General features: G+C 40.5%; 1 protein-coding gene across 1 annotated transcript; it reads right to left on the bottom strand.

Moving 5' to 3' along the window:
• Window positions 1-66: 66 nt before the first annotated feature.
• Window positions 67-23,190, bottom strand: pcolce2b (procollagen C-endopeptidase enhancer 2b). The gene is made up of 9 exons (XM_017705291.2): window positions 22,990-23,190; window positions 22,604-22,712; window positions 19,941-20,196; window positions 18,376-18,500; window positions 16,230-16,366; window positions 13,900-14,063; window positions 10,232-10,315; window positions 4,170-4,337; window positions 67-2,322 (listed from the first exon to the last, which is right to left on the bottom strand). Exons 1-9 carry the CDS (start codon window positions 23,061-23,063, stop codon window positions 2,192-2,194), a joined length of 1,248 nt encoding a protein of 415 aa, XP_017560780.1. The 5' UTR covers window positions 23,064-23,190; the 3' UTR covers window positions 67-2,191.
• Between the last annotated feature and the right edge of the window lie 409 nt (window positions 23,191-23,599).

Here is a 23,599-nt window from a genome sequence, read left to right as displayed (position 1 = left end):
TATAAACGATGCACAATGAGTACATAGAAAATTGATGATAGTTTAAAGTAAATAATCAAAACAAAATAGATCATGAATTTTATTTTATCTCTCACAAAACAATTATTTATAAATTAACATTCACCATCAAGAATCAGTTTCATATAAAATACTTTAAAATGCTAATTTCAGGATATATCATTTCATAAACATCTCAACTCAATGTAAGCATTCATATTAACTCTTGAAAAGAAAAAAAAAACCTTGGGAGTGCATTTCTTGCATTAAAAATGAAAAGTGATGAAAAGTCCAGCATGATACCAAACCAATTCAAAATGATGCCACTGAATTATTGCACTTAAAATCACCACATAAGATGCTCCTCAGATTTTGTACATCCATCTTGAAGAAATGAAATGAAGATTCTTCTGTAAACAGTGTAATTTTCAAAAAGCAACACCAACATCTTGAATGTTATCAATGCTTTGCAATTTCCACCCATTACCTATTATCTACCTAATCTCTTGTAACCTAGTATCTTGACTACACCATTTGCATGCAAGGATTTTGCAGTCCCAGGAAAAAAAGTCCTATGTTCTACAACAGTGTGTCCCAAACCTGGGCCTCAAGCCTCACTGCTCTGGACATTTTAGGGTCTTCCCTGTGCCCAACATGCCTGATCCAACTTATCAGGTCATTAACAGCCCCTTAATGGGTGGCATGGGTATGTTAAAGGAGGGAAAGCAGTAAAATTGAGGAAAAGTTCAAAAACACTGTTCTGTGTCACATAGAAACTTGCATTATGTTTCTGGGCCCACAAAGTTGTTGGATGCTGATGTTTTAGCCTTAAGATTGGATTGTCTAATCTTCATAATGGAATAAACCAGCAGGATAATCCATCAATTCTCTTACCAGACACCATTCTGTTGCTGGTCATTTTTCTAAAACATTCTCAAAAGAGAGAGATGGAGCGTGACGTCCACATAGAGCCAATCTTGGTCAATTGTGCTTTATCAGTTTTTTTCCCAATGGGTAGAGCTGAAACATGCAAGGTGGGTTTTTTTAAAACCACACATCCATGGATGGGGGCTTAGGGTGTGGTCTTGGTGAAAGAGAAAGAGAGAGAAGACGTGTAGCCTCTTGCCACCATCCAGAAATTCCAGAACTTTCACTTTGTTATGCTTAAGGCCGTGGCACACTGACCAAACATTCCCCCTACAAACAGCAATGCTGCAAGAGCAGTTGGTTATACGGTTCCAAAATAAGAGCTAAATGTATCAGTGTGATTGAGGGAGAAGATTCTAGAACCATGTCAATGAGTGGAGAGCATTCTGGAGCAACGTGAATGGAGGAAAATGTTCTAGAACATCATCAATGAAGGACAAGACTGTACCTTGAATAGAGGAGAACAGTGTTAATTTGAGAAGGAAATTCCATGACATCTCTAATTGAGGGGGATGTTTTACAACAGCGGTCACCAATCCTTCTTCTGGAGTTTAAATTTCCAGCACAGTTTAGTTCCGACCTGCATCCAACATGCTGCCCCCAATCCAGCCAAAACTTTTGAAGAAGTTAGAGGTGGTGTGGTAGGAACTAAACTCCTAAACTCTGCGAGAAGGCAGATCTCCAGGAGCAGGGTTGGTGACCACTGTTCTAGAACGTGATGAGATGAACATTCTAGAACAACATGAAAGTAGAAGGACATTCTAGAACAATGTCAAAAGTTAAGAACATTCTCCAACATTGTGAAGGGGGGGGTTCTAGAATAATAGGAATGGAGGAGAACACTGTAGAACAATGTAAATGGGGTGTATGTTCTAGATACTCCCAAAAGACATGCATAGATATGGCACACCAGGCCAACACAGGTGTTTGTGGGAGAACATGAGGTCCTTGTGCTCTGGATTTTAGATCTGGCCCAGTGTGCCCCTCAAGTAGTTTGCAAAAGTTTGGGAATGTGGACATTGACTGTGGTCAGAAATGACTGGATTACCCACCACTGTTATTCTTCCTTTTCTAGCATACACATTCTTGATTTTTTCTCCCATCATCCATTCCTTCTCATCATCGTTAACCCCCCTGATGCTGACTGGTCCGGATTAAAAACTTATGGAGGAAACCACTCGCAATGGTGGAGAATTCTTGATTGCAACTTCATGAAGCAAAGTGTAAGCTTGCGAGTTTCAGGATGAGGCCCATAAGAAATCGGAGCTCAGCACCTCTTGGTCTTCAGTACATTGAAGGCTCTCTGGTTCTTGGCCTTGAAGGCCATGACAAAATGGTGCGGGGCGATCATCCCACGGCCCTCCTCATCTGTCTGGCCCATGAAGATGTAGTTCAAGCCTAGTGACATCACACAGAAAGAGCCTGAATGCAGTGGCGGATCGGCAGAGACATTCAGGATGGGTCATTCATCAGTTCCTCATCTTACTGCCATTCCATATGTTATACGCAGTGATATAAACATATGGGGTTAAATACTCTTCATAGTAAGGCAATGTAAATGTTGGAACCCATTTTCATCAGTAATTCTTTGACCGTGAGTTGTAGGGCTTACCTTGCCTCATCATCAAACTCATGAGAATGCTTTTGGAAGGCAAACTCTAAGCCATATGCTATTGTGGGTTGAGCAGCCTGCTAACTGTAGCAGTCTATATTTTTCAGTTCAGAACTTTCTGAATGAAGTACTTCAGTGTTAAAATCCATGGAGTGTTTCTTCAGAATTACCCAGTGAGTGTCTCGGAAAGTATTGAATGAAACAACAACAACAACAACAAAAAAGGCTGACAACAACTATTATTAATAACTCCAATCACAGAGCTCATTAGTTCTATAAATGTGTTATAAAAGACAGGACTAAATCAGTTATAATTAGGGCTGCAAAGTACTATTATTTCTATAATCAATTAAGCTATTACACAATTGATCAATACCCCCATGCACAGTACTCTTTTGAATACTGAAATTACTATTCAGGTACATGTTCACTCGAAAGAGGCCCTGGATATTCTATAAAAACTCTCTTTAGGACTAAGCAATCTGAACAAAACAATGTTCAATGAGTTCCTCAGGATATGGAGCTTCGAACAAGCCCAGATACCCCCGATTCAGGTAGGCGCCGGACAGCCGTCGCAATGTTTAACCTCCATTTACAACTCCCAGGTACATACCCCCGTACCCCTTCATGTGTCTTGCGGAAAACGGAGATCACTTTCAGCATTCCATGTAATGCAATCAATTACACATACATCAATGTACGTAGCATATTTTTTTTAGCTCGGATTGCTTCATCCTAACAGGAGTTACAGCAGAATATTTGAGGCCTCTTTAAGTGAATCTTTGTATTTTTGTATATATACACACCGTCCCAACAATTCAGCAAAACACATCAGTTTTGCTTGTATTTGCGAGTGTGTTTCATTATACTTTGCTACTCCGAAATGTGTGCCTGAATGTGAGCATGTTCCCAGCAAGCATTGTTAAGGACGTGAATAGAAAGCCATAACAGTGTGCCTTCAGCACTAACTAGGCTAGCTGATGTGAGCTATGTCCAAAAACGATGGAAATGTATGACAAATAACATGTTGGAACATCATCCACTGAGGAGAAAAGACTCATTGAAGATGCAGACTTCGTTAACTCACCTAAAACATCCTTTCTGCCAATGTCCGTGAAATGTTCTTGAATAATAAAACATGCTTTTGATGAAATAGTGTACCTGTCTGTGTGCTGCTATAATTTTGTGCAAGGGCAGTGCACCTAAAAAGGTAAGACAACAGCTTTAACCTGATTTTCAGCCTGTCCTGTACTGTACCCAGCAAACTACACTATCACCCTATACGTGGGCTGGAGCTTAGGGAACTAGCTTTGTGACTGGAAGGTCGCCGGTTTGATCCCGAGTTGGCAGGACGTGACTGAGGTGCCCTTGAGAAAAACACCTAACCCCAGCTCCCTGGGCGTTGCAGATAGGGCTGCCCACCGTTCTGGGCAAGTGTGCTCACTGCCCCCTAGTGTGCGTGTTCACTAGTGTGCATGTGGTGTTTCACTGCATGGATGGGCTAGATTGTGGAGGTGAAATTTCCCTACAGTTGGACTAATAATGTTCTCTTAATAATAATTAATAATAATAATATACAGCATCGTAGTCCCTGAGGGCACTAAAGCTGCAATCATAGCACTGCACCACTTACCTCGCCTGACCGAAGGGCATTTCTTGCACAGGATTACAATCTTGGTGCTCATGGTTTTGCCAGCCTGCTGAATTGCCAGACTGCCCTCTTTGTAGACGTTGATTATGGAAATGGTAGCATACATGCTTCCCCCACGCATCACAGCAGTGATGACTGTTCCTGTGATAACTAAGAGACAAAGAAGGATCAGCGTAACGTAATGAGATACTGACAATACAACAAAAATACAAAAACTCAGAATCAAGCCTAAAATAAATGTACTGAAAGATGGTACACATTTTAAAAATGTAATTAATGTTACAACATTTGGCATAAACTATTTGAATAATACAATAAATTAAATAAATAAATAGTAACACTTTGTCAAAGGTACATGTATAAAACGATTCTATTATCTATGTTTGTAGAAAGTTGAAAAATTGAGAAGTTTTTGATGATAAACAGAGCACCAGATGATAATAATAACAGAATGTTATAGTGCACTGAGAATGAACTACAATAATAATTCAGAATGCCATATATTCACAAAGTTGAACGAAACCCGAAAGTAACTTTGGGTCTCAATCACGTACACCGTTTTCATAATGATTCTGATCCGCACCAGTGTTTCTTATTTGGGATTTGTTCTTAGGTAAGTAGAGAATCTACACACACTCAAGAGCACAAAGGCGTGAACAGTTCTGCAGTTTAAGAACACGTCATGAATCTTTTTCTTATGACCTTTCTCAAGAGCTAATTTAAAAAACACTTTAGGAAGACTTTGGTGGATGAGGCTCATTCTTTTCCGTCGAGGCATAAGCTTAATCTGGGTCGAGGAAACTGGCTAGCTACATTAGCCTCGTAGCTCCAGCATAAAACTAAAGAAAATCTCAGATACCCAACACATCTGGGCCAATCGACTGTTTTGAAATTTTTTTTATTTAAGTGTAATGTAATAAATAACAGCAGTTTATAGTGCTTGTTTTATGTAATAAAATTGGTACTTTTGACAACTAAAATCCAAACAGCCAAAAAAAAAAGGAGCTAGAGTTTTTGTCCTTGTGTAACTGTGAAACGTGGACTTATTAAACAGTGTGATGTAACTGACTTGGCATGATATGACTGTAATTTTCCACCAGTGTGCTTCCCGTTTGTCCAGGCCGACCGCTGGCCTCTACTGACCAGCTCGCTTTTCCAAATGCAAACCAAGTAAACTCAAGGAGAAATCATAATGAAATAATGAAATATCTGCCTGGCCTTGTAAACATCTCCTGGACACAAACATTACAGAGCTGTTTTGGTGGGGGGGGTGGCGTCTGAGGCCGCGGTGCAGCACTAAATCAACACCTTAACTGACGCACACAGTTTGCCTACGGTCCACTGCAGCGGCCTGGCACTGAAAGAACTGTGTCCCACACACAAATCCACTGTGCAGCGCTGCAAAAACTCTGAACGCCTCTTTTCAGATGCTGTGAAACAAACCGACAGGCCCAAGATAGCACAGCACAGAAAGTGGCATGAAAACGCATGCTTTAGTGAGCTGGATTCTGGGAACCTCAGTCCCCACCACCCCTCACATCATCCCGAGAAGCTTGCACTCATTCTTACAGGTTTAAAACCAGTTTGACTTTTTTTAATACATTAACATTTACAGCATTTAGCAGAGGCTCTTATCCAGAGTGACTTACAAGAAGTGCTTTGTCTATCTAGAGAAAGTATCTTTGCTAGTTACCAACAGGTTAGAGAGAAAGACAGTCCTGAGCTCAGATACTGCTAGAAACAAAAAGTCACTGTAGATACCCAGAGAAAAGGAGCACAGTTGAACACAGAACTCTGTGCAATACAATAAAGTACAATATATAAGTACAGCACAATATATTGCAATCAATACTTAATTCAGTGCTCATTTAAGTGCTGTGTAAAGAGATGTGACTTCAGTCTGCATCTGAAGACAGCGAGAGATCCTGCTGTACGGACAGTCAGTGGGAGTTCATACCAGAACCTGAGTGCCAGTACGGAGAACATTCTCGATGCTTGTCTTCTTCGCGCCTTGAAGGATGGCGGGTCAAGCCGAGCTGTACTCGAAGCTCGAAGGGCTCGTGGTACAGTTCAAGATTTCACCATTGCCATCAAGTAGGTAGGGACTGGTCCATTTTTGGCTTTGTAGGCCAGCATTAGGGTTTTAAATCTGGTGCATGCAGCTATAGGAAGCCAGTGAAGGGAGCGCAGCAGTGGGGTGACATGGCTTGCAGAGGCTTGATGAGTCTTGAGATGGCAAGACTGCACTAGCACATGGGCGGCCTCTTGGGTGAGGAAGGGTCGGATCCTACGGATGTTGCACAGGAGATAGCTGCATGACCGAGTCAGGTTCGCGATGTGAGTCAAGAACGATAACTGGCCATCCAGAGGTATTGGAGTCTGATTTTTGATGTTTGACTTCCCATTTAATCATAGTCAGATAACTAAGTATCATAAAGCAGCTTTGTGCTAATCCGGGTAGATTTAACTTCATCAGTCAGCCTTTGGTTCAAAGAGTCTTGTTTGGAACGAAGAGCAGATTTTACTGAAATTATGCGCTGCCAATTTTCTTTTCCAAACCAGTGTTAAAAGCAAACAGGGCTGAATGATTTGAGGAAAACATCTAATTGGGACTTTTTGTCCATATAGATCAGAATATCCACTCTTTCTGGCCAGATCTTAAACATAATGTGCCAGACTTATCAGTGTGGATTTATTTATATAAATTTTATTTATTTTTATTTATTTATTTCAGTTATTTTGCAGTTTTACAGAAAGTGAAACTGAATTACATGAATATTTACAATGCCCACCTATACATTTATAACAGACAGGGAATAAATAAATAAATAAAAATACCTAAATAAATAAACAAATAAATAAATAAGATACTGTATACATCTTAAAAATGCAAACCACTCTATAAATCGTCATTTAAGAATCTTAAAAAAAAAAAAAAAGCAATGGGCAACATCGAAACCCATCAGTTCTCATTTTTGAAATCTGTAGTTTACTACTGTCTCTGGTTCTCCAGCCTGATTATCTAGGCTCTGGAAGGTGGTTTCCATTCTCTCAAAGAGGTGTTTAGGATACTGAAAGCAAACCATCCACACAGTATGCTTCTTCACTCTTTAAGGGTTGGTAATGCGAGAGCTTGAAAGGCTTCTTGAAACGTAGAATAAACCCTGCTGATGATGATTTGGCATGCATGTTGTGTTGTCATGTACACAGCATGCAAGTGTTTGGTTGCCTTGACTGGTCTCGTCTACAGGCAGTTCACAAGATCACATTATTAGATTAGTTATTCCTACTTATTATACAGGCTTTAATAAAAACTGTGACTCTTACAATTTGAAAACTACCTTACAATTTTAGATGGTGTGAAACCAATTTAGAATAATAACTGATCTTTTGACCCAAAGGTGGTTTAAATATCAGAAATGTTTGATTGCTGACATCATAACAAAGGGATAAAATAGGCCAGGTTTGACAAAGTGGGGCTTTTTAGTTGTTCCTTCAGTTTTCCAGTTTTTCCCAAAGAATAATGTCAAAAATCTACACAACCTTTCAATTTAACATGTAAAGAAATTTAACATGTAAAGAAATTTTAACCCTGTAAACACTGAATACTGTTACTGTTCTTAAAATATGACAAAGATTACATATAAATAAAAAATAAACAAATATTACTCAGTAATTTCTATAAATCATCCAATAACTAATATAAAACACACAAGTTATGTAACTAATAGAGTGAGAAGCTGAAGCGTGGGCCCATACACAGGCCCTTAGGGGTTAAGAGGTTAATGCATCCAGTGGATTTAAAATTATATTAAAAATTTTTTTAAAATGACTCTTAATAACAGTCAAAAGTTAAAATGGTTCAACTTTAAATTATAGTAGGCGAGGCAGCAGATGTTACTGTGCCACTCCTCACTCAGAGGCAGTATTTGAGAATAAATCAGCCAGCATGGCTACTGCCCCAGATAAGAGTTCTGAAGGACGACGTCTGGAAAACGTTAGCTTTCAGGGCGCACAGAAATACAACAAAACATGTTTGAGACAGTTTACAGGACTACAAAGCTTCAGCAGAGACAGGGGAGCTGGCAGGGAAAGTAGCAGCAGCAGCTGGCTGAGAGCGAGCAACAGGCTAAGAGTGACTGGTGCTGGCCGTTTAGCCGTGTTTATACAGAGAGAGTCTGCTGCAGCGAGCGAGTTTACCCAGGCAGAATGTATTTTATTCTGTTAGAAACTCAAATTCAGCAGGTCATCGAAGATCCACCACTCACCACTACAGTAAACATCACGGATTCATTAAATGCAGACTACTGCTATAATGTCCAGTGCACAAAACACAGATAAATGACCATATAACTAAACAGCATATATTAAAAGGATATTAGTCTTGCTGCTGATTAAAGGCAGTTTCACTGAGCTGTATAAATCAGTCATTAATGCATAAACAAAGTTATTCACAGTGGTTTGGTGTTAAATGCTTCATTCTAGATAAACATACTGGATAGAACTGTTCACAGTGGTGGTGATAGGAACCAGACATAATGACACATTTTATCAAGTTTTTTGTCCTTAGACATCCTTTGTTCAGTTAAATTCCCCCATACTACAACCTTTAGGGCTACAGTACTCGAGACCGGTTTAGAGAGCAGAAATGAACAGTATCTGTGTTGTCTTTACCTTAACATCATTTTGGCAGGTAACTGGAAATCATGACTGAACATCAATAAAACCTTCAAACTTAATAAACAGTCCTTTGTCTACATGTTTAAATACAATCGATTCGCTGCCTGTCGAAGATCTAACTGATCTTTTTTTCATGGTGGCTTAACTGGGTGTTATTTGTTTGCTGATATTTATTGGTTCCAAAATTCAAACGTTCCCTGAGGGCAGATCGGAATGTTGTTATTACTGTTTTCATTTAATAATACAAATGAAGGAATGTTGTTCGGTTCATTTTTGTTGGCTATGGGTGGTTAGAATAAGGTTTAGGGAGGAAGGGACAGTGAATTTATGAACATAATCACTTGCTTCCAAAAGTTACAACACAAAGTTGAACTCAGACTATAATTTAGTAATTAACAATATTTTAGGTTATATATTCTTTAATTTTGACTATTACAAAGTCTTGGGCCCAGGTCTCAATCCTGACTACAGCACTATTACACATTTTCAGATTATGATTTCGAACCAGAGTGCCAACCAACCTGGGATCTCACAGAATTTCTTGTAAACAAACAGGATTTCAGATTAAAACAACTGTGGCAGACGGTATTGATACACCGATTACTCTGGTAATGTGTGCATTTTGCCACAAAATGTTGGTATTTACAATGATGGGAATTAAAAAGTAATGCTAAAAAGGCATAACGGATGTGCCAGTGGTAATTAGCTTCATAACAGCAGTTCAATTTGGATAAACTGAGTTTGATCCTTCCATTCAGCTCTGCTCCATGCAGCTCGGCTCTCACTAGTTAGAAGTCTTTCATGCATGAGAGAATCAGCATTCCACCTGACAATACAGGATTCAGAGCTTTTATGGATGAATTTTATTCAAATTTGGGCCAGCCACAATTGCACTGCGAGTAGAGCGAATAGCCATAGATTGGATTACACACCTGACACCATAGAAAAAACCGGGAAGATAACAGTTTAAGAACAGCCTAAATTAAATCAGAACACTTTTTGGGTAAAACAGCCTCAGATTCTTTCCAGTCGAAATTCTGCCCCATTGCATTATGAAAGTTGTTGCCTTCATAAACAAAACTTATGGAAACCTCAGTAATTTCTCACACTGTGGCAGACAAGTAGAACTATTCTTGTGTGCTTAATGTTTGCAGAACCTCAATATTTGGACCGTATAGGACAGAATAGTGGTCAATCATCCCCTTAGGTTTTTACAAAATGACACAAACATGCTCATTTCATGAAAACAATTTGAAAAGCTAGGCATTCTGAAACTTTTGATGGGCGGTGTATCTGCCTTTATGCACATGTCCTTGCACACGTGCATTAGAGAGAGAGCAAAAGTTGCAGTGCTGTTCTCTTACCAAAGTTGCTGGAACAGTAATGGCTCTCAGGGGTTCCTTTTCTCTTGCATTTCTGTTGACACAGCGCTGCGGAATACTTCAAAGCTGGAGAGGCAAGCAGAGATAACATCAGTTTCACCGCTTTATAAAACAAGCCTTCAGAAATGTTCTCCTCTGCATTTCTCAGTCATTCAGAATAAATTACACAGCCTACCACGTACGAATACTAAACTTCACATTTCTAGTGATTATGCTGCCCATGAAAAAGTTTTGGGGCACTTTGCCTTCTTCTGAAATTTAAAATGTTCTTACTTTTCTATTAAGTAAGAAAAATACTGGTACATATAGCTGCAGCACTCAGCTTTATATTTATCAAAGTGTCTCACTATGTATGAACAGCAGGTTTTGCTTAAAACAATGACTTTTCCAAACTATTGTTAAAAGCATATACTGAACATCTCGTGAGCCAGAAGGGAAACACTGAAAAGCATGATTTCTTATTTAAATTTTTTTCTAACTTGAGGGCTGGTTGGACTTGCTATTCTGATAAATGAAACCACAGTTTGAATGTTATTCCATTCTCTGGAAAAGGGAATGAAAAACAGACACACAGCACTGAAGATAAAGCTAATCAGTGGCTCTTTATTGGAGATGACATCATAGATGGAGGCAGCCAAACACTGTCCCTCAGCTCAGACAGGTGCAGAGCGGCCTGATTCCACAAAAGCCGAGATTAAAGATGGGAGCTCACTTTCGCACTTGCCTCATATCCAGACAAGATTTAACCACATTCAAGCTAGACCTGGCCACATAAATGTGTCTCAGACAGCATCTCTGCACTGCTTCTCCCATTTTACACACAAACCCAAGGAATTTTTCCTGGAATCTCTAGGCACCACAGATATTTTGCTCTAGGCAGTTATAGGTTTTATGACTCTTATGGTGTAAAAAGCAACACAAACTACTTTCTGGCATCAAACATTTGATTGTGTATGCAGATATGCAGATTAATTTATTCAGAAGGAATTAATTCACTCATCTCTTCTGGGCCATATACAGTCCAGGATCTTCAAGTGTTAAGCCCCTGGGCACAATCTTAGTAGGGCCGTTATCTGGCTACGTGGCTGGTTACGGAATTTTTATGAAATCATAGCAGTTTATATGAGGGCTGGGGAGCACTACAATGGCAGCATATGAACGATGTTGTTGGGCATATCACTGCTGCAAACACATTATATATACTGTGTATTATATATATATATAATTTTTTTAATATATACCATTTTTTTTATTATTAAAATTTTTAAAATTTTTATTATTTAAATTTTTATTTTTATTAACGCTTTTTGAACGTTTGAATGTTCCAACCAACCTGCATAGTCAGGGGTACAAAAAAAGCTAAAATGTAATGTAAAGATTAGACTTATTAGTTGTTGTTTAACCTGCCCTTGCTGAAAAAAAGACAAGTTGCCAAACAATGCATTTTCCACTATGTTGTCCCACTACGGCAGAAGATGAGGTTATAGCCCATTGCTGTCATCATCCTATATATTCCAATGTACTATAGTGGTAAAAACAAAAACACAAGTACACATTATGCCCTCATTAAGAAGAACACAAGTTAACAAACCCAACAACTGATGCAACACTTCCTTAAGAAGCCTGCATGCACTCATGACAAGACATTTATCCCAATGAAGACATCTAATAAAACTGGACAGCTAAGAGGAACATAAAGACGAACAAAACAGCAGCAAACCTAAAAACCCAAACTGTCAACTGTCCTAGGCTAAAGCATACTGCAGCTGCAGTGAGACTGGAGTTTCCCAAACTGAAAGCTTTCCTGCACTCTGGGCTGACGAAAATGTCCAGGCCAAGCTTGTCAACCCGTATGGCAACAAGGGAAACATAAGCAAAAGTAAAATGGAACTGGCTATGTGTTGATGAATCTTTTACACAGGGAAAGATCTCATCTGGTCAAACTGGGGACACATTCCAGTGAAAAGTGTAGAAGGAATCCAGGAAAAGCATCTCCAGATATGATCCAGACATGAAACACATCTTAATGCAAGGTATAAACAGGATCTTGGCATTGATCCAATCAATATGAGACGCATTAAGTGTAAATAGGCTTTCTTGGACATTTGCATATCAGAGCATGCCATCTCAGTGGATTTCCAGGCCTTTCTCTGCACCCCACTGTTTCTCCATCAGATTGACTCTAAAGGGAACTCGCATGTTACTAGAATTCACCACTCACTCTACAGTAAATGGTCAGTCCACTATATCACATTAAATGAGCAAAACACATTGCACATCTGCAGCACACAAAAACACACAGTGACATCCTGCCATGAGTGAAATGTCAGGTGAGGGTTACAGACAGCCTATGTTACTTCCTAAACAGCGCAGCTCATGTTGGATCATATGTCTATACATTTGCCATTCTGTAGTAGCTGTCATACCCACATAAGGAACTCTGGGTCTAAGTGGGTTTTCTCTGAGAAGAATGACTGATGTTTTGGAAAATTGTGCTACATGTTAAACAAAATATTCAAAAGTCGATACATTTGCCATACATGCATTTTTTTCTCTCAATGTCACCGGCAAATGCCAGATCCTCTGAGTAACGCGGCTGTTAAGAAGCCAAAACACAACTATTGCTATGTGCTTGCAAGGTTTTGGAAGTTTTAGGCCACGGTTTGAGTAGATCGTCCATCCATCCATCCATCCATTTTCTAAGCCGCTTCTCCGTCAGGGTCGCGGGGGGGTGCTGGAGCCTATCCCAGCAGTCTTCGGGCGGAAGGCAGGATACACCCTGGATGGGTCGCCAGTCCATCGCAGGGCAGACAGACAGACACAGACAGTCACTCACACACTCACACCTAGGGGCAATTTAGCACGTCCAATTGGCCTGACTGCATGTCTATGGACTGTGGGAGGAAACCGGAGAACCCGGAGGAAACCCACGCAGACACGGGGAGAACATGCAAACTCCACACAGAGAGGACCCCGGTCACCCGGCCGGGGAATCGAACCCAGGCCCTCCTCACTGTGAGGCGACAGCGCTACCCACCACGCCACCGTGCCGCCCTTGAGTAGATCGTGTTGGTATAAAAAAGTTCAATCATAGACTTAATTTCAAGTGATGTAATTTCCAAGTGCAAGACATTGGCTTGGTTGTAGCCTTTATGTAGTACTACTGACGCCCCAAAATGAAAATTCCTGCTTGAAACCAAAAAAAAAAAAATTTTTTTAAATCTAGACACACCAAAACCAAAAATCTAATTTTTTTTTCCCTTTCTTCATTGTATTTGGGCATTTACAGCATATGTGCTACAGAATGTGCCACAAAATTCAAAGTTCTTGACAATAAAGGACCGCTGGCCATCCCAGGCAATTAATTCTATCGTTTTTAGTTGTATTTTGCACATTGGCAATTTTGGTGACTTGTGAACTTGAAAACAGCATTCATTTTTTCCTAGACGTCTGCTTAAACCTGGAGTACGTAACATGGGTAAGATGCTGACTGCAGAATAACAAACGACTTCAGAGGTCTATGTAGACGTATTCTCTGCCCGACTCCATCACATCCACAAAACAGCTCTTCATTCTAGCTGCACAGAACAGACACACTAATGATAAGCCAGCTCTGCTGCCTCTTAAAAGCATTACAGGGCGCCACTTACGGATTGGTCTGGTGGTGGTAGGCTGAGTGGTGGTAGCTGGGGGCATGGTAGTTGTGGGAAACTTCTTGGGCCTAAATTTGTAGTGCCCGATAAAGCCGTCTGCTGTTAGGCTCAAGTCTGAGAGGAACTGGATAAGAAGCTGATTGCCCTCGGAGAACACCGGCCTGGTCAGTTTATAACATCGGAGAAAAAGAAAGATTTCAGTATTTAAATTCAAATAATGTAAACACTACGATTTTCATGTTTAAAGTATGGCTGTCTATCTTTGTAATGTCAACAATTTTGTTCATGTTTTTATGAATAATAATATACTAGGCACAGCCTTACAAAAGATTTCAGAAGTCCTTAAAACAGGATGACACAAAAAATTTAAGTTTGTCATTTCATGAACCTTTCGCAGCCAAACATATTATTTAGCAAAGATTACTACAGAAATCTTTATAAGTACTATAAAGCAGTATAAAGAAGCACTAAAACGCTGAAGTGACAATGCCAATTACAGCTATCCCAAGGGAATTTCAACATAATGTTAGGGCCAGGCCAGCATTGTTCACTTACTTCCCACACAAGGTTTAATAATAGGCCTTAAAATGCAGACACAAAAATCTAATGCTTGTAACGGACATTCAATATTCTTTACAGTGTATGCACCTTTATAATGAATCCTTCATTAAAGACTAGCTGTATTTTTTTGGAGCGGCCTGTCAGTTGGTTATGTGTCTGCCCAGCTGTGTATTCGAGAGATCCTGCTGGTGTGGGTTTCCTCTCTTTCAGTGATTCACACAAAAGCTACTTAAGTGCTAATAGTGCCAACTTGTGGAGGATCTTCAGTCTGCAGAACACCACTCTATTACATCCCACAGATACCCTGTTTATCATTCAAATCACTGTCTATTCACTACAAGAACATCAATTAAAATCAATACATTTTTATATGTGAAATTGTGACAGCCCTACTTTAAAGAAGTCACAGTCACATACTTAAGTCAAATTCCATAAACACAATATATACCTTTCTATTCATTTCTTAGAAAACATAAAAACATTGTTTAACAAGATCTACAATTGTAGACCATAGACTATTGATGACACTACATGTTTTCAAACTATAAATGCATAAATAAACTGAATTGTTCCTTTAGTCAATGGCTGAACCTCAAATGGCTCTATACTCCCAGTATAGTGCACTGCATGGGTGATTAAACTATAGCTTCCACATCCAAATAGTGCACTAAACATTAGCCTGGAAGTCGTGCAGCTTTTCCAGATAAGGCAGAAGAAAAATAAAATAATATATATAAATCACTCAATGTTGAGGAAAGAAATATAGAATCATAATAAATAAATAAAATAAATAAATACAACATACAATTAGTTCTTTGCTGCTCCTCCTTGGGCTTTTGTGACAGCCTGAATTCTTTGAGGTGCAGACTTCACTAATGAAAAACAGTATTCTACATCTAACTGCTTCCAACATTTGTAAATAGTGGTTGGCAGATCAGATTTGCAGGACGGAGCCTTGTCATCATTACCACATATACCATGCCAAACATCTTTTCAATCTCCAGGATGATAAAAGTGTCCACAATTTTAGTGCACACCTGTGCATGGACTGGCGAGGTAATGACTGCCATGTCCCTTGGTCCTTTACCCAATATGCAGCCCCATAACATAACAGAGTGGGGAAATTTGATTTGGTCCATCTCCTTGGCTGACAGATTTGTGATTCATCACTGAAAATCATTTTCATCCAATCACTGGCACTTGACAACTCTCTTGTTGGAGCCATATATTTGTCCAACAGCTCATTAAGCTCTGTAAGCTCCTTTTAAACTGTAGCCTGATTTGCATTTTTACTTGTGCCAGTGTTTGTTTTAGAAATGCAAATTAAAAGGCAATTCCATATTTTTATTCCCCTCAACACCGAGTGATTTCATAACTCTTTCCCCTACTCCATCTGGAAAAAATGTGCGATTAACAAAACTCATTTAATTATATTTGTTTGAGGTATGTTTCACAAAGCCAGGGTGTTCAGCTATTAAACAAAAAATGTTTTGAGTCACAATCCAATGAGTCATATCAGCTGGGTGAACATCCCCTAGGTGTGGTGATACCACAAGTTTCTCCAGGGCTTGTATTTGTGTGTAGAAACCATTGGAGATTCATCCACTAATGATGAATGATGAGTAATTTTACATTTTGATTGTCATACAATTATATTCTCTTCTGGAAATCTTCTGTCAGGAATGTTACTCTATCATTCTGATCCTTCACAATGTAGTTTAAGTATATGTTCGATCTGCTGAGGCATTTATGAGCTATTCTCTTACGCTGGTGGTGTGTCTCCACAAAATTTCCCAATTCTCTTGGCATCATTGATTTCTCCTCCGTTAAAGATGGCTACGTAGTCATAGCGGCAGTAGTTGTCTCGTTCAACATCAAACTTCTCAAATTTCACCTCAATAATCTGTAAAAATGTAAAACAAAGAGTGCCATGACCATCAGTGAACGAAGAGATCATTACACAGGATACTGATGCTGTGGCATAAAAACCTCAAAATATATTTACTATTTTGGAAATGTTAAGTTTTCTTACAGCAACAACAGGCATGTTTCAAGCTAAGGCAATGAGTTAGCAAAATTCTAAGTTACAATAGTGTCCACTTATCCCAGATGTAATTAATCAGTCAAGATATGTTTAGTGTTCAAATTTCGTTTTTTTTTTTTTTAATTTAGCACTGGAGCTACGAGGCTAACATTGCTAACAAACCCTAGAAGTTTACATTTACAGTTACATTTACATCATTTAGCAGAGGCTCATACCCAGAGTGACTTACAAGAAGTGCTTTGTCTATGTACAGAATAGTATCTTTGCTAGTTACCAGTAGGTTAGAGAGAAAACAGTCCTGATCTCAGATACTGCTAGATACAAAAAGTCACTGTAGATACCCAGAAAAAAGGAAGAGTTGAGTACAGAACTCTGTGCCATGCAGCGCCATGCAATACAATACAATAAACTACAATACACAGTGCAATACAACAAAATATGATATTCAAGTGGAGCACAATATATTACAAACAATACTTAATTCAGTGCTCATTTAAGTGCTGTGTAGAGACGTGTCTTCAGTCTGCATTTGAAGACAGCAAGAGACTCGGACAGCCAGGGGGAGTTCATTCCCCCACCTGGGTGCCAGTACAGAGAACATTCTCGACGCTTGTCTTCCACATGCCTTGAAGGATGGCGGGTCAAGCCGAGCTGTACTCGAAGCTCGAAGGGCTCCTGGTACAGTTCAAGATTTCACCATTGGTGAAGTTGGTTGTCATCCAAATCCTGTCCATAAACACATCCCCAAAGCTTCTTCCAACCTGGTCAAACCACAACCAGGTCTTCATTAAGGTTGGACAGACTTGTCAGCAGAACAACGGCTGCCATCCCAGCATTCAGCTACATGGTGAAGTTTTGTTTATTGTTTATAGTTCACAGTAAGTTGCACTGCATTCTAAACCACATCAACAAGCCTGTGTGACCTTATTGAAGACCTGCATGTAGTATGAGCTGGTTGGGATATCCATTCCATCCATTTTCTAAGCCGCTTCTCCGTCAGGGTCTCGGGGGGGAGCTGGAGCCTATCCCAGCAGTCTTCGAGCGGAAGGCAGGATACACCCTGGACAGGTCGCCAGTCCATCGCAGGGCAGACACACAGACACAGACAGTCACTCACACCCAGGGGCACTTTAGCATGTCCAATTGGCCTGACTGCATGTCTTTGGACTGTGGGAGGAAACCGGAGAACCCGGAGGAAACCCACGCAGACACGGGGAGAACATGCAAACTCCACACAGAGAGGACCCCGGTCACCCGGCCGGGGAATCGAACCCAGGCCCTCCTTGCTGTGAGGCGACATCGCTACCCACCACGCCACCGTGCCGCATTTGTGATGATGTTTTTACAAAAAAGTTTTGGGTGAATATTGCATGGCTGCTGCAATCACAGGGGATAGTGGGCATTTCACTCATTTGTTTTGTTTCTTCTGATTGATAATGTGGGCTGTAATTAAAATTGTAGCTCTTGTTGTTTGAACAGTGTTTCAAGTTGCAATTTTGATATAAAAATTATTCACTTTTCAGCCCTAGCTCCACCCACTGTCAACTGAATTATTGTGTTTGTTAACTACACTAGCCTCGTAGCTCTGGTTTTAAACTAAAGCAGCAAAATTTGAACGCCAAACACATTTTGGCTGGTGAACACTGGGGGTTGGTGGAAAACTGTTTGAATATGATTTCTTACTGAACCACTCCTTTAAATTGAACAAGCATTTATATACACTGCGCCTCAATGATCTAAATGAATAATGAAGGAGTATTATGTGTTTTAATGATGATATAATGTTTTGCATTTTATGTTTTATGCCAGGACTTGACCTATGGAATAAACAAAGTTTTAACATAGTGTAAAATAAATAACAGCATCACCTGGTTCTTCGGCGCGATGATGTGCCAAGAACACGTGACTCCTGCCGGATAGTCTTTCTCTGGCCAGTTGGGGGTTTTAAAAGTTCCCGATGGCTTCATCAGTCTCCCTCCGCAATACTGATCCCCTTCAAAAAGAATTACAAATATACATTTATTCAAACCCCGACCAGACCAGCTTTATAAGAACAAACCATATAACCTAAACTAGTACAACAGGATTAAGCATGAGATCACTATGCCCTACTTAAAAGGGCCCATGTTTATAATTGTGCATCTGTCATTTGCAGGCTTTAAATAAGCACTTCCAGTGCCTTAGAAGAAAATAAGGACTTAGAAGAAAATTCAGGACATGTGCATCCAGGCGGTGGTCTCCAGCAATATGCTGTTGAAAGAAGACCACATGCAGGAGATGTTATTAAACATCAGAGCAGGATGAAGCCAGCACCCACACACATTGCAAAAGCTGCCAAAGCTCGCGGGATGCCTTCATCTACAGATCCTCGCCTGTCCTTTAATATACTGTCATGACCGTTTATAGAACCACAGAGACATTCTCTGGATAAGCTCAGAGCATTTAAAGCATTTAAAATAAACATTTTCCATATTCAGGAGCGACAGGTACAAAGCAAAGAAAACAGTGTTAGCCGGCAGCAACTCTTACTTCAGTTTAAATGCATTTCTCTTCTGAAGGGGCTTGAATTGTTTTTGTTTAGACTACATATTAATGGGAATTCTGCTGATTTTTTAACAATTCCAGCATAATTCATATTTAAAAGTACTTGAGAATACTTGGAAAACAGTTAAACTGGTTTCACCATAACGTGTTATTTTGACTCAGCTACACCCACACAGAGGAGACTGTAGCCTAACATCACTCCAGCTGTCCGCTGGGAGAGCAGACAGAAGGAAAACCTGACCATTAAAATTCCAGCAGCCTCGTAGCTGACTTAGTAGCTGTCTTGTCACTTTTAATAAGCCAGGGGAACTCTGAGGGTCTGACCTGCCTCTGAAATGCTGGGGGAAAAATGTCTGTGAGAAATTCTGAGAAATTCCACGTCATACTGAGAAATCCACAGCAGGGAAAGAGCCCCCAGAAAAAGCCCCGTCACGTTTAACAAGCACAGGCAAAACCAACTTTCACTCATCTCTGCACTTCAGGAATCCCAGTCTGTTTTCATAGACTTAATGAACAGTGAAGGTTTATTAACATTACAGCCCTATCTCGTTAAGGCTGCAGCTCCTGGGGCACCTACAGGTTAAAATAAGCTCTAAGTTAGATGGTCTCTGGCCCCTAACCCCATTCATGAGTAAACACACAGATGTACATATTTTGAAATGTACATGTATAGAATATTCAGGCATATGACCTCAGGGTGCAGGACATATATAACTATATTATTCAATTCAACTTTCAACTCAGTATTAAAGTATTTATACAAAACACATTCAATTGTCAAAGACATCCAAAGTTTGTTTTTAAGTTTACAACCTTAATACTCAACATAACAACAGCAGATACCAATTACAACATACAGCTGAACACAAAAGTGCCTGTTCAGACTCACCTCGCTCATGAGGATGAGCAGCCGAAAAGACCGCCAGAAAGCCGCTACCAGCTGTGTTGGCATCAGACACCATCTGAACAAGCATCTTGTTTCCCGTGGAGACGAGGGCGCCCGGCCTAAACGTCCCACAGAAACGTCCAAGGCGCTGACTATTGACATGGCCACTGTAAACATCCACATAGTCGTAACGGCACAGGTTGTCACTTTCCAGATCAAGGAAACGAAAGGTGAGGACCACCACTTTACCCTCTGGGACCTGTAAGAGTCACAGCACATTATATACAGTACACATATACATACCCTCATAATCTCCAAAACGATCACTTCGAAAAAAAACCTACTTTACTTTTAAAAAGACATTTTTCATTTTTGCCCATTTCTTTTGGTCCATTCTTACACAATGTAAAGGGCAAAAGGCATTTTCAAACTACGTCAAAAACTGAAAAAGCTATGAAATGGAGATACAAGGTTTTCTGCAGACAGCATCGGTTATATATCAAAGTATTGAAGGAATGTGTTTTTGTGATGGTATAGTGTCTCTGTTGTATGGAAATGATCCTTCCTTTGTTGAAATTTTAAGGGAAGCACCACAGAATAAAACTGTCCAATTTAAGCTACACTATATTTCCAAAAGTATTCCGCCTTCACACACATTTGAACTTGAACTCTGCATTTTGAACTCTGCATTGCGCTAGGTGATGTAAGGCTTGGATGCAGCTGCTCGGCCATGGAAACCCATTCCATGAAGCTCTCTATGCTGTTCTTGAGCTCATCTGAAGACCACATGAAGTTTGGAGGTCAGTAGCGATTGACTCTGCAGACAGTTGGTGACTATGTGCCTCACTATGTGCCTCAGCATCCGCTGACCCCGCTCTGGCATTTTACGTGGCCGACCACTTCGTGGCTGAGTTGCTGTCATTCCCAATCCCTTCCACTTTGTTATAATCCCACTGACAGTTGACTGTGGAATATTTAGTAGTGAGGAAATTTCACGACTGGACTTGTTACACAGGTGGTGTCCGATCACGGTACCACACTGGAATTCACCGAGCTCCTGAGAGCGACCCATTCTTTCACTAATGACTGTAGAAGTAGTCTGCAGGCCTAGGGGCTTGGTTTTATACACCTGTGGCCATGGAAGTGATTGGAACACCTGAATTCACTGATTTGAATGAGTGACCTTTGGAAATTATAGTGCATGTCAGGTCACTCTTTCTGCAAAGATTTTCAGCACTCAGAAAGGCTGGTTCATTAACTTAATAGTATCACTCAGCACTTATCAACAACCATCCATACATGAACAAGCATTTCTGAAATGCTGTTTTTGTGATGCCATGAAAACTGTCACACGTACATATCCACCTGTTCAACTCAGTTATGAAGAGGTCCGCCTCAGACTGACTATGAGATACAATGCTGGTCAGCCAATCAGAACAGAGCTCACTTGCATGTTTGTCAGTTTTAAAGGCAAACAAAATTGGCCTGTTTAAAGGGCCCACATCACAGAAAACCCAAATAGTTTAATTAAAGCTGCAAAACCCACCCTGCTCTCACCAGCCCATATAGTCCACAAATAAACAGGCTGTTTTGAACTGTTGTTTTTGTGATGTTATAAAAAACCGTCACATTTACATATCCACCGGTTCAACTGAGTTATGAGGAGCTTCAGCCGCATAGATTTTCAGCACTCAGGAAGTCTGGTTCATTAACTTAACATATGCAAACATGCATACATATTGTATATTTTGAAAATATTGTTATATTGAATTTTATGAATATCGCTCAGCAGTTATCAACAACTGTACATCACTATGTTCAGGATGTTCACTAAGAGATGTTCTGAGTTACAGTATATCTGTAAAGGCTTTTAGTCAGTTAGGTGAATGAACGAAGGCTCTAGTTGTCTGACGAGGGAGCACATGTCCCTACTCCCAAGTTAAGATCTGGCCTAAACTAGTTTAAAATATAAAATAGTTTAATGTAGTATGTAAACAGTGTCAGTATTTCAAGAGGTACCATTCACTCGCCAACCCATACATGGAAACTAAACTGGAAAAAGAGGCAATTTTGAATAAATTACTTAAGTGAGGTCACAAAAAACAACACACACAAATATGCCTATTCCACCAAATACATGGTGCAATGCAAGTCAGCCAATCAGAACAGGGATCCTTTAGATAGGTCAGTCTTGAAGACACATTTTAAAAAACAGCCTGTTTAAGCGCATGGCTGGAAAAAAGCTGTGCAAAAATGAACTATGAATGTTTTTGGTACATAAATCCTTCACAAATCCTGTCAGGGAAAGTTCGGAGAAAAGAAATAAAATAAAATCCAGGAAAAATGCAGGGTATGGGCCCTTTAATATGCCTGGACAGCTGGAAACTGCTTATCAGTCTTTAATCTTCACCCACTGCAGCGGTGCCAACATGTTCTAAGATGCAGAGCAGAGTGTGAAGAGTCTGAAGCGACCCTCGGGGCTTCAGCAGCCGAATACCACACAGACCACTCAAGCTCATCTTTGGCATCGAGTGTCATTCAACACAGCGCATCGACTCTCAGCAACACGGGATGGCAGTTCTCATCATGGCAACACGAAAAGCATTCAACATACTCAATATACTGCAATATGACATGTGGTTGCACATGATAAAGAGCCTACTTACCGTAATCCTCCACACACATTTGGTGTTTGGGGGGTACACTCCCGGATAGCCTTGGCTGCCGATAACTCCAGAATCTCCAGTCACATTCCCCCCACATGCGAAGGTCGGTCTGGGGGGGATAAAACGTGGTAAAAATGGTGCAAAATGAAATTAAATGCTCGGGCAATGCAGGCCACGTGCACAGAAACCAGTGCAAGCCCTGTCATTGCACACAATAACAATAGGACTGCACCTTCAGGGCAGCGAACAAAAGCTGCATAGGCTACCAAAGCGATGCAGTGGTGCCGGAGTGAGAAGACAGCGTCCGTCTCCGCATCGTTTCCAGACACTGCAGCTGAAGCTCGAAGGCATTTCTTAGAAAGAAAGACAGAAAACTGTGAACTCACCTCGCCTGTGCATCGCCAGTGAGCAGCAGCAGCAAGGCGCAGGCGCACAGCAGCACGCTGCACATTCTCCGCATGTTTGCGCTGAACTGGCCTGAAGTTGGTGAAAGCGAGGAGAAGGAGGGACGAGCTCAGGAGGATGAATGGCACGTTTGTGCTGCGTTGAAGGGAGGCAGAGGAGCTGCCCTCTCTTTTTTCTCCTCCCAAACCTGAGATCAAAGAGTGGGGGAGAGGAGGAGGAGACCCCGCCCCCCTCGCTCCGCCCCCTCTAACCCCCACCTTTCCCCCCTGACTGCAAACTTTGGTTCAGGAAAAGTTAGGAGTTTTAAGGGGACATATCATGGAAAGCTGAGTGTGGTGTGGAATTATTACAGTTAAAGGAACCAACATGCTCTCACCAGCCTATACTGTCCATACTTGAACAAGCATTTCAGAAATGCTGTTTTTTGTGATGCCATAAAAACTGTCACACGTACATATCCACCTGTTCAACTCAGTTATGAAGAGGTCCAGCTCAGACTGACTTTGATTGAGATACAATACAATACAATACTTGAGATACAATACATTGGTCAGCCAATCAGAACAGAGCTTCTTTTCTCATACATATATC

Source organism: Pygocentrus nattereri, chromosome 3 (assembly GCF_015220715.1).
Source record: "Pygocentrus nattereri isolate fPygNat1 chromosome 3, fPygNat1.pri, whole genome shotgun sequence".
NCBI classification, from domain to species: Eukaryota; Metazoa; Chordata; class Actinopteri; order Characiformes; family Serrasalmidae; genus Pygocentrus; species Pygocentrus nattereri.
Note: the sequence above shows the minus strand (reverse complement) of the source record. Positions and strands in the feature narration are given on the sequence as shown.